At 39.4% G+C, this 12763-nt stretch overlaps 1 protein-coding gene across 4 annotated transcripts in view; it reads right to left on the bottom strand.

The window, feature by feature from the left end:
• DLGAP4 (DLG associated protein 4) overlaps positions 1-12763 on the bottom strand; it is a gene marked incomplete at its 5' end in the record, with an annotated part of 144301 nt that overhangs the window by 8876 nt on the left and 122662 nt on the right. For 3 of the 4 annotated variants that reach the window (XM_081325673.1, XM_081325674.1, XM_081325675.1), the window contains 4 exons: positions 1324-1415; positions 2396-2805; positions 3278-3369; positions 7189-7550. In XM_081325673.1, coding sequence (XP_081181799.1) covers positions 1324-1415; positions 2396-2805; positions 3278-3369; positions 7189-7550 — 956 coding nt within the window. Of the gene's footprint in view, positions 1-1323; positions 1416-2395; positions 2806-3277; positions 3370-7188; positions 7551-10524; positions 10576-10898; positions 10971-12763 lie in introns of all 4 variants that reach the window. The other variant, XM_081325676.1, reaches the window with a different exon arrangement.

The raw sequence follows: 12763 nt of genomic DNA, 5'->3' as shown, positions 1-12763 counted from the left end.
TAACCACCTGTGCTGTTATATTTTGCATCCACTGAAGCCTCAGGATACTCTTCAAGGGAGCCCCACATGGAGCACATTGCAGTAGTCCGTTTGGGAGGTGACCAGGGCATGAGTAACTGTGAGCAGCCTCATGATCCAGGAATGGGTGGAACTGCTGTGCTATGTAAAGTTGTACAAAGGTCCTCTTAGCTACAACTGCCACCTGCTCCTTAAGCAATAAATCATAAATCCAGAAGGACCCCCAGATTATGCACTGAATCTGCCACCCTATCCACACCAAAGATAGTAAAGTCCCAGATCCAGAAGGACCTAAGACTCAAAGCCACTCGGTCTTGCCCCCTATCCTGCTCATTTCAAAGAATATTCAAAAGTGCAAGCAATGCCATTTCTGTCCCATGCACAGAGTTGAATACTGACTGAAAGGGGTCCAGATAATTTGCTTCATCCAGAATCTGTTAAAGCTGCTGCATAACCTTCCCTGAAATAGGGAGGTTCTTGAGGAGAGATGAACCAATACTTCCTTGGTTCATTCATCTAATTAGCATGATGAATTCACCACCAATCCACGTGTCATCTGCCAGGCAGTCCTAGCCAATCAGCAGAGACATGAATCTAATGAGCTAGTAGCTGAGCTCATAGTCGTAAGGATCCTGTCCACTTCTTCATGCCCAGTCCATTAAACCATTTCCTATAACAGGGCAAGCTTTTGCCCAAGGCATATCCATAAGGACCTGCACCAAAGCTAGTGTCTAACTGGGAATGAATTCAAGTAATTTTGTCTGACAGATGCTCTGAAAATTTCTCTGCACAATGAATCTCTTGAGTTCTCTCCACCCAGAAGAGCTTGAATCACCCAGAACAAGGCCACTGGGCAGCAATCCACAGATGCAATAAGGGCAGAGATGTATTGTCTGCCACAAGGTAAGACCCCTGTTCGGTTGAGGTCCATCTTTGCTGACCTCCAGTTGTACTTTAGACATCTCTTCTCCCATTTCATCTTCCTTAGCTGTTCCATAAAACATGGAAAGTAGCAGAACCCATGGGAAGGGAGAGGTCACATGGGCACATGCTGATTCAAGTTCATAGCTGCCCTCTTGTACCAAGTGGTAATTAAGGTCTCAGTTGGACTATGAAACAGATCATCACAAACAATCCCGGTTCCCTCTGCAACTCTTTTGGGTCCATTCATTGTCAGGGGTTAGGGTTACCAATATTATCTGCACTCTCTCTGAATCCCATTAAATAACCATCCCAAAGTGGTGATGGGTGGTGTAAGACTATATGCCATGCTGGAGGAGTGAGTTTGATACAAATAACACTCACCAAGTTTTGGTCACAGAGGCCACGGAATTGCTGGAATTTCTGTGACATTAGTAGTTGTGCACTGCCCACTGCACTGAGGACTTTGCCTAAGACTGAATAGGAGAGAAAGAAAGAAAGAAAAACACTCAAGCAAGATAAATAATTCAAAAACAGAAAATTCCAGGAGAGTTAGTAAAAAGACCTCTTTTGACCTTTCTGCATATTTATCTTCCCTCCCGCCTTTCAAGAACAGAACTGTTTCTCACTCAGAGCCATTAAAGGCAAGCCATTACAAATGACTTCTGGTTTCTTTGTCAGTGCATGTTTGGTTAGCCCATGTTCTTTCTACTGCCAACATCTGTACTGCCTGTACAGAAATGGCAGGCAGTCACACTGCTGCATGACACTTTGTTTATGATAGCAGGCCAGTGAAGTCTTTAGGGGAGGCAGAGAAAATTGATTTCCAACGCTATTTCCCCCTCAACCCTTTTCACAGTATTTGTGGCTACAAAGTGAACATTCAAGAATCCAACTTTCTAAGCCCAGGTTTGTGACCCAGGACTTCTAATAATCATAGGTTTGTCAATTCTGATATGTGGATAGAGTCCAACAGCCTATATTTCCTAACAAGTGAAAATTTTAGAAATTGGTTTGTTGCCAAAAAGAGATTTAGCACTTCCTGGCCTTCTTTTCTTCCTAACCACACAGAAAAAAAAGATCCCTATTTTAAACGCCACGTACTGTACATTTAACTTTCTTCAGAATTATAGAGTACTGATGAAAGAAAGAAATGAGAGAAAGATGCAATATTTCTCTCCAGGGTATCAGTGAAAACAAAGAAGTGGCACACCACATCATTTGGAACAACTATTTTCTGTGCTGACTATAGTTAATCACAACTGAAATCTTTTTTAAAAAAAGGTATTAGAATATACAGAGTTCTGCTGTTTGTCCGCACAATCCCTAACGTATAGAAATAGACCTCCTTCCAATAACTTGCTTTTGGGCCCAGCTTTGCACTCGTGGCATGGAAAGATTTTGCCCACTTTTAAGCTTCAAATCTCACTAAAGCCAGGTTATCATCCTTGCTCACCTTCTTCAGAGAGATTATTCTCTTTAGTCTCTTGGTCCATCTGTCGACACCACCCTTCCAACCTTTCTGTCTCTGCTTGCAGTAGCTTCTGAAACCAGTACCCATCCCTTCGGCAAGCTCCCGGCTGTGTTGGTTCTGAGGGAGTGTTGGTGGATGTTTCAAGCCAAGGGTCAGGAGGAGGGAGAGAGGAAGGTTCCAGGGCTGGGTCATTGCTATCTCCATAGGAGAGGTTTTTCTTGCTCTCAGAGGGCATGGCTGCTTGCCTCGTGTTAGCATCAAGGCTGTTGGAGTTGTTGCAGGGGGAACAATCAGCAAGGTTTCTTTCGGATGATTTACAGGTAGAATTATTCAGGTCTTGAGAGTCAGAATCTGTATCCTGTTTGTTGGACATGCTGTGAGAGTGGCTGTTGCTATAAAATGAAAGAAGGTCAAGAGACAATCAGGAAAAGCAGCCCTTACAGAAGGGGCTGGATCTATTCCCCAGCACACAGAGACAACAATATGTATTTGTTTATGTATCTGCAGCTGAACTGCATTTCCTTGCCCATCTTTCCCTGCACACAAATACACACACCATACATGCAGACAGACGAAATTATAAGGTTGCCTGCTTACTGCAGTAGGCCATCCAAACAAAAACCGGCACGCATCTATAATTACATCTCCTGTTCTATTGTTCAGTTCAGACTTCCAATGATTCTCTTACATGACTAAGCCTCTTTGTTTTGGTGAGACCACTTGCCGTTGAGAAAGGGTTTCGGGGAATCACCACTACCCAAACGGTGATTTGGAATAGGAAAAAAGAAACTAAACTACAAATTGGGAGATTGCAATGGCATGGTTTTTTTTTCCTTTAAAAAAAAACCTGTGTCTTCCACTTACCGCCACTCGTCCTCTACCTGTACCCCGATGGACTGGAATTTGGTGGCTGATGGAGGGAGCTCCTCTTTTGCCACTGGTTGAAGGCAGTCAACCTTATTAACAAAAAGATACAAACAAAAAACAAAAACACAAAAAACTTGCTGCTAGAATTCACATTAGAAGGGGAGAGGCATGCATGCACACAAACACACACATAGTGATCATGCAGACACCACACATCAAAAGGCAGCAAAACTGTTTGTTAAGATCAGGAAGAATCTGCAACACTGACTCAGAGTGTCTAAAAGTTCTGAATGGGGGTGGGGGGAAAAAGAAGGAAAATTAGGGTTATGGCTCTGTAGCCAAAGTTACATTGTCCTATTAAGAGATAACTTTAAAAGTCTGTTTTCATTCATTTTCTATTCTGTTTACTAGGTTAATTTTTAACTGAACAATTAGCTACCCATAATTCTGTATTTAAGTCAAAGGCGAGATATACTGTTAAATAAAATGATCTAAAAGAAATTTTATAGGTATGAAAACAGAAAATTTATAGGTATGAGAACAGAAATGCAACCAAGGCAGATTACTGATATCTATACATCTATAGATATCTAATGTATCTACAGTATTTATTTTAATATGAGCTGAATTTAGAGTCAAGCTTTATCATTGCACTAAGACATATAAAAAGGAAATAAAGGTAAAAGGTAAAGGTTTCCCCCGCACATGCGTGCTAGTCGTTTCTGACTCTAGGGGCCGGTGCTCATCTCCGTTTCAAAGCCGAAGAGCCAGCGCTTGTCCGAGGACGTCTCCGTGGTCATGTGGCCGGCATGACTAGACGCCAAAGGCGCACGGAACGCTGTTACCTTCCCACCGGAGTGGTCCCTATTTTTCTACTTGCATTTTTACGTGCTTTCGAACTGCTAGGTTGGCAGAAGCTGGGATGAGTAACAGGCGCTCACTCTGTTACGCGGCACTCGGGATTCGACCCGCCAAACTGCTGACCATCTGATCGACAAGCTCAGCGTCCTAACCCACTGAGCCACCGTGTCCCTTTTAAAAAGGAAATACCTTTGCCTAAATGCTGCTTAGATTGTTCAACAGGCCTTAGTACAATTGGTTTGGAGACAAATTTATTGATGTTGCTTGTAGCTGATATTTTAATATTTTTTTAATTGTTACACATGCGTGAGGGCAGAGACCCAAACTGAACCAGTTCGCTATTTGCATAATGAAAGCCAATGTCAAAATAGCAGCAAAAGCTTATGCAAATTTGCTCAACAAATCTTTGCTCCTTAAAGCCTTTTGGTGAAGGCATATCAGGTGCACCAAGGACAGTGCAACTAATTCCAACGTTCCACCACTTTTTATTCAACATGGAAAGTCTTGAGTATTCTTAAAACTCAGCAAACATATCATTCAGAGCTATCTTTGTGACAGTGTAGCACCAGGATCAAAATATTACATAGAATAACAGATTGGCATGATGCCAAAGAGTGTAGTCATTTTCTGAAAATGCTCTTTTAACCAAGGGTAAGTAAATAGTAGAGGATTTCAGAAATGGGAAACTATTATAAAGAGGTTGTCAATCTAAAGTTGGGACTATAATCTCAACTTCTAGTCGTGCTAGGTGGTGGGTGGTGGTAGTTTCATGGCAGTTAATTCTGCAGACACCCCAGGCTGCTCAATCCCACGTGAAACCTATCTCTGTTCACTATTACAGGATTCCTGTTTGCATCCTCGTCCTTCTAAAGCAGTGTTCCCCAACCTTTCCGGGTTTGCGGACTGGTGGGCCGGGGGGGGGGGGAAGAAAGAAGATGATTCCATGTGAGTGGAGGGCAAACATGCTCGCAGCTCCATTTACACAAGAATGGAGCTCTGCGTGTGCGCTTGCATGCCACTTCTTCTGCCTGCTTCTGAACAGGCTGTGGCCCAGGAGTTGGGAACCCCTGTTCTAAAGGGCTGCTACTGTATCAGGAAAATGTTATCAAAAACTTCCTATAAAATAGCAAGTATTAATTTATTAAACAATCCCAAATTAATCCTCTTTTTATTGCTGGATACAGATAGTCCTTGACTTATGACCACAATTGGGACCAAAATTTTGGTTGCTAAGCAATGGAAATTTAAGGTTGTTAAGTGAGTTGTACCTGAATGTATGACCTTTTTTGCCACTGTTAAGTAAATCACTACAATTGTTAAGTGAATCACATGGTCATTTATCAAATCTGACTTCCCTCATTGACTTTGTCAGAAGCAGACTGGAAAGATGCAAATGATGCTCACATGACCTCTAGACCTGGCAACTCTTCATAAATATATTGGTTGCCAAGCATCTGAATTTTGATCACATAGGGATACTGTGATGGTCATAAGTGCGAGGACTGGTTGTAAGTCACTTTTTTAGTGCTGTTGTAACTCTGAATGGTCCCTAAATGAATGGTTTTAAGTCAAGGACTACCTGTAGTATAACATTCTTACTATGTTCATTAGATTGCCTAGAAATGTCAATGGTGTTAAATGGCTACATTTGTTATAAAACATAAGTAGTGATTATTTGATAGAAAGCTGTATGAGACATGGCAGAATGCTATGCTTAACAGTTTCAATAGTTACGTAAAATGTCTTTTTCAAAATTCCTGTATTAGAATATCTGCAAAGGCAAAGCCCAAACTAAGGGACATTTTATTGACTGTCAAGCAACAAGCTTACTGCTAAGCTTGTAAGCCGCCCTGAGTCTTCGGAGAAGGGCGGGATATAAATGGAATTAAAATAAAAAAATAAAAAAAATAAAAATCTGATATGTTCATGAAGTGAAAAGGAAAATAAGTGGGTTTATTTTAAATATATTTTGTCAGAAGCAGGCTGATTAGATTTTGTAAAGCACATGCACTCTCTACAACAATTTGGGAGAGCTAAAATGAAAGTCACATGCATACAGACACCTTTGATTCCTGAGCTTCCTTTTGTGACCATTTCTTCGATCAAAAAGGAAGGCTAAATACTTGGTTGGTCATCAGTTTATTTAATACAAATTATTTTATCTCAGGGCACACAAGTGGACATTTATTTCCAAATATGGTGCTTTCCCATGCTTTCATGTAGTCTAATTAGTAGGGAAATTTCCTAAAAGCCTCATCAGGATCTTATTCCTCTCCTGCTTTAGACTTCCATTCATCTATGGCAGGGGTGGGAACTATGGCCCCTGTATGACTTGTGGATTTCAAGTTGAAGTCCACAAGTCATAAAAGGGCCATAGTTCCCCACCTCTGTTCTATGGTCTATTATCTTATTCTGCAGAAGCATGGCCAAACTTTATGGCAGCAATGCTCAAATAAAATAATTCTCTGCATTTTACATTTACCATACAAATTCAGAGATATATCTCCTGCTTCTGTCTGAGACAACTACATGTCTTTGCTAATGATTCCATGTATATACTTTGACCAAAAATTATCTACCTTTGTTTTTCCCCAAGCTAAATCTCTGCAAATTTTTATAAATAACTTCAACCTTATCACTCACAATTGTAGGAAACGTATGGTAAGTAATTTAGAGATTACTTCTGTTTAGAAATGCCTTAAGGGATTATCTTAGTTCTACCTGCTGTCTTTGTCTGTGACATCCTATACATCAGAATGGCTATGGTGATTTATTCCACCTAGGCATGGTGATCCAAAGGGAATATATCAGAATGAAACAATTTCCTCAAATACAGAGCTTGCACATTTTTATCGAATCTTTGTGTTGGTTAATTTATCCAAAGGCATCTTTTCTCAAATGTGTCCCCCCCAGGATTTTATAAAGCCAAATCACTCCAAAAGCATGCAGTAGCATCGACCCCAGTGCAGTTAAACAGGTATGCACATTTAGAGAAATGTTACAGTAAGATCATCTTCTAGTACTAATGAAAACAAACAGGTCCATACTTGTATTCCTATAGATGACAGCTTCCTTTTGGGAATGTTCTCCACCTTTGGTTCTTCGCTAGTCAACGTTCCTTTGTCACTCTTCAAGGATGCATTTTTCTGAGGTAACTCAGGAGGCTCATTGGCTGGAGTGGTGATGTTTCCTCTCGTTACGCTAGGTGGCCTATTACTGTCTAAGCTATCTGAGGAATTGCTCAGTCCCGACTGGCTGTTGACTTCACTCTTGTGGTCCTGGTTGTCCAGGTAGTTGTCCTGTGCCGATTCAGTGCTGCTCTGCACCGTAACAGAGATGAATGGCTTTGAGGTGGTCCGAGGTGGGACTGGTGGTGGTGTCTTTTTATAGCCCACTAGGCATACCGAACCTGCGACAGTGGAAGCAAGGAAGTGTGAAGGGACAGGAGGGTCATGGAAGAAAGAAAGAAAAAAGTAGCAAAAAGATCTAGTGAATAGACAACAAATGCAAATATCTCTGTATTAAGAGGATCATAAGCACCAATGCAAAATGCCCCAGTCTAACCAGCAACAAAGCACACAGCAGCCCAAACAAAGCACGCTATTAGTCAGCACTACCTTGCTGTGAAAATCAAGGGGAACATTATAACACAGACTGGAAGATAATATAAGAAGTGAAGAACGCCCTTCTAGAAAGCTATAGAGTAAGATTGGCAGCCTGCAGTTTTAATTTTGTATTTAAGCTCCTGGTTAGGCCACCCTCTTGGTATTTGAAAGGATCAGTTGACAGCCTCGGTATCTTGACTAACTGATACACCTAAAAGAGGAAAAATGCCACAAAAGGATTCTGTCAGAAAATATATATACTCTTCATGATTTTGTTAATAAAATTATTGTGTATTAAAGCTCTAAGTCTACTGATGGCTACATGTATTCTAGAGCTAGAATCAAGAGGAATTCCCCATTTTTTTCCACGCAGAATAGAATGTATAAAATATTCAAGAAATAGAGTTATATTCATCTGTCATAGCCAAGACAGACTCATTGAAGGGGTGCCAAAATGTTTCCACCTATCATATTCACTGTTTTCTTACTTTGAATCAGTAAATCTCAAATATTATGTATTTGCAGAAAGGTTTTGAGTTAAATTTTGTACATATAGAGGTTGTTCCAGCCTCTGTTCATTAGGAATTCATTGAAGCATACAATTTGATCAAAGGTGCCTAAAGTTTGTATACATCTGTACATGTTGGCTACTTTCTTTTAATTCATACAGAATTTTAGGTTTCAAGCATTTCCCCCCAGAAAATAGGATCTCAGAAGTTGGCATTTTCTATGAGTAACTATCAAATAATTCCAGACAAGCATTTGTTCCCTTTAATCTTGGCCAATACCGAATCGCTTGCTGACAGTCAGCCAAGATTCTTTCTTTCTTTTTTTTATGGTTTTTTTTTAGGTACTGCACACTTTTTGGCAGGATCCCATTTTAATAAATCAACACAAGAGCCAAGAACTATTTTTCATATGTATCTTTTTTCTTTTCCCCCTAAGACTTATTTTTGAACACTATAGCTTATATTTTTAGGGTTTTAATATTTTGGAGAATTTTATTGTAGCAGATTTTTAAATGATTTTATTGTGGCAGAGAACAACAATTATGGTGAAAGATCTCTCTGTTGAAAGGATAACAACAGTGTTGACGCTTTGGAGCCCAAAGTGCCAGCATATGTATTTATGAGTTTTTAATGTATTTACTAAGAAAAAGTGAACTGAAATCAAATGCATTTCTCACTGTTTGAAAAGAAAGGTAAGTATGCATGTTCTGACGCAAAATGGAACAACTGTTTATGGGGCCAGAAGTATCCTAAATAAGCTGAACAGTATTCCTCAGTTCTACCCAGTATAAGGCCACCTGTCTATAACAGGATGTCTTTAACCCCAATTTTAAGTGGAAAACCTGGATTAAAAAGTCCACATAAATTCCAATATTCCTTCTTCGTGATTCACAATAATTTATTTCTACACTTTCAGTGTTTTAAAAAATTGTAACTTTGTATTAAGGATCTTATGCTTCCAGTAAATATACCTACAAGAGAAATCTATCTTGCAATATCTACATATAAAGGGGTAATTGGGGGTGGGGTGGGGAACAAAGATGGTTTCTGAAGTGTTGACACATTTGTATTCAGCACTGGAAAGAGAAAATCTAAAGTAGTTTGTAAATTTACAGCTAATTGCTCCAATGCAAAAATGGACAGATTCATTTTAAAAAACAAACAGATAATTAAGCCAGTTGATTAAGAGCCAAATCATTCATTGTAGTGAACAAAGTACATATAGAAAAAAGCACAATAAAAGGAAAAGTAACTTTTATATCTGTCACTTCTAATTCACTTATCTTTGTTAAGAGTAGCCAATGACTTACAGTTTAATCATGCTCACTTTGGCAGCACATCTACAATTTATTTAATCAAAACCTGCTTGAGATTGTGAATCTACTCCATATAAAAAACCCTTGTTGTAGTATGACTCCTGATTGCACTTTATAGCCATTCCATTTGCATGTATCCAGCTTTCCAGATACGTTTTCAGTATTGCTATATTTAATGGATTATACTGTACGCTTAAAAAATAAACAAACTAGGAAATAATGGAAAACAAAAACTATCTACTAACTGGGAAAGCTTTGATTAAAATAATTTTAAAATATTAGGATTTTTGCACACTTTGAATTTTGAGAGTATATTTTATGTGTTCTGATAAAATGGCTGCTGTGGATGTGGCCAATAATAAAACATGCCTTTACTGGAAGGCAAACAGTTGAGATTGTTCCTCACCAGCTCCTCCAGTCTTTCTTATTGATTTCCAATGCTTATTTGTGTTTTTCAAGACAAATGTTAAGGTGTTGATTAGGCCTGAGAGATCCAGATTCGTGTTTGTGCTATGGAACTAAGTTGATAACTTTGGGCCTGTCATTTTCACTAAGCCCAACTAAATTCACAGGCTTCTTTCTGCACTGTAAAGATAAAATGAAGGGTGATTCTGTGTACACCACATTGAGTTCCTAGGAAAAGTTGTAAAAATAAATCTGTAGCCCAGAAGCTTGTAAATTAAGGTAATTTACAAGATAAATTACAATTATAATTTAGTTAAGATAGAGTGCTATTGTTTTTTCATCATTTTATTTATTAAGTTTTTATGCCATCCATCTTTCTATCTAGAGTGACTCATACTAGTTTCCATGTAAAATAAAATCAGTAGGGTATGGAAGCTGATAATGTGTCATTTGATTCCATGAATTGGGTCTTGCATAATTTGGTATATTTATCAAATTAGATCTAATTCTCAATCATACTCAAGTTTACATATGTCAAATTCATTCACCTTTCATCCTGAAAGATCCCAATGCTTTGATACAAGGTTCTATTTCATTTTCTGAAATAGGAGAATGTAAGTAACACATATTCTAAAGCACACTATTTCAAGAATTTCAAATTAAAACCATTTATCTCAATGATCACACAAAGACAGGGTTTATACATCATGCAGCTTAGCCATAATATGATTTGTGTGTGTGTGGGTGGAGGATTGCTCTTGTAAATCTAGCCAATCACCGCTTATTTACCAACTATGATTAAATAAATCATAACATGTAAGCAACATGCGAAGATAACTCAGATAATGTTATTATGTTTTTGCCTTACTGATTAAACAATGAAGCTAATTACAATTAGGTAATAAATTCAGTCAAAATTTACCTCAAATTGCTAACGTGTTTGATATCAATGATATCTCTGGGATAAAATCTATGTCTGCCAGTGATAAATTTCCTAAACAAAGAATATAATGTGCAAATTATTTAAAATGAAAACAGAGACCATTAAAATAGGTTACACTCAGTTCACATGGGCAGCTATTCATTTTTCTTTAGGGAAATGAACAATACTCTTCATGCTGAATGGATGTGATTGGGGGTGGGGGGGGGTTTCCAAGCATTTAGTTAAAGTGGGACAAAAAAGTATTTAGTCAGCCACCAATTGTGCAAGTTCTCCCACTTAAAAAGATGAGAGAGGCCTGTAATTTTCATCATAGGCATACCTCAACTATGAGAGACAAAATGGGGGGAAAGAATCCAGGAAATCACATTGTAGGATTTATAACGAATTAATTCGTACATTCCTCGGTAAAATAAGTATTTGGTCACCTACAAACAAGCAAGATTTCTGGCTCTCACAGACCTGTAACTTCTTCTTTAAGAGGCTCCTCTGTCCTCCACTCGTTACCTGTATGAATGGCACCTGGTTGAACTTGTTATCAGTATAAAAGACACCAGTCCACAACCTCAAACAGTCACTCCAAACTCCACTATGGCCAAGACCAAAGAGCTGTCGAAGGACACCAGAAACAAAATTGTAGACCTGCACCATGCTGGGAAGACTGAATTTGCAATAGGCAAGCAGCTTGGTGTGAAGAAATCAACTGTGGGAGCAATTATTAGAAAATGGAAGACATACAAGACCACTGATAATCTCCCTCGTTCTGGGGCTCCACGCAAGATCTCACCCCGTGGGGTCAAAATGATCACAAGAACGGTGAGCAAAAATCCCAGAACCACACGGGGGGGACCTAGTGAATGACCTGCAGAGAGCTGGGACCAAAGTAATAAAGGCTACCATCAGTAACACACTACACCGCCAGGGACTCAAATCCTGCAGTGCCAGACGTGTCCCCCTGCTTAAGCCAGTACATGTCCGGGCCTGTCTGAAGTTTGCTAGAGAGAATTTGGATGATCCAGAACAGGATTGGGAGAATGTCATGGGGGTGGAAACATCATGCTTTGGGGCTGTTTTTCTGCAAAGAGACCAGGACGACTGATCCGTGTAAAGGAAAGAATGAATGGGGCCATGTATCGTGAGATTTTGAGTGAAAACCTCCTTCCAACAGCAAGGGCATTGAAGATGAAACGTGGCTGGGTCTTTCAGCATGACAATGATCCCAAACACACCACCCGGGCAACAAAGGAGTGGCTTCATAAGAAGCATTTCAAGGTCCTGGAGTGGCCTAGCTAGTCTCCAGATCTCAACCCCATAGAAAACCTTTGGAGGGAGTTGAAAGTCCGTGTTGCCCAGCGACAGCCCCAAAACATCACTGCTCTAGAGGAGATCTGCATGAAGGAATGGGCCAAAATACCAGCAACAGTGTGTGCAAACCTTGTGAAAACTTACAGAAAACGTTTGACCTCTGTCATTGCCAACAAAGGGTATATAACAAAGTATTGAGATGAACTTTTGTTATTGACCAAATATTTATTTTCCACCATAATTTGCAAATAAATTCGTTATAAATCCTACAATGTGATTTCCTGGATTCTTTCCCCCCATTTTGTCTCTCATAGTTGAGGTATACCTATGATGAAAATTACAGGCCTCTCTCATCTTTTTAAGTGGGAGAACTTGCACAACTGGTGGCTGACTAAATACTTTTTTGTCCCACTGTATGTGAACCATGCAATGAACCCACAACCATACCCGGTGATTCCTGCTATCTTCCAGTGATGTTAGGCATTCCTTTCTCTGCTTGCTGTTTCTTTCTAAGCAAACACAAGTATTTGAAGAACAATGAC

The sequence above is a fragment of the Vipera berus genome (genome assembly GCF_964194415.1).
Source record: "Vipera berus genome assembly, chromosome: 3".
In the NCBI taxonomy this organism is placed as follows: Eukaryota; Metazoa; Chordata; class Lepidosauria; order Squamata; family Viperidae; genus Vipera; species Vipera berus.
This window is presented reverse-complemented; position numbering and strand designations above follow the sequence as displayed.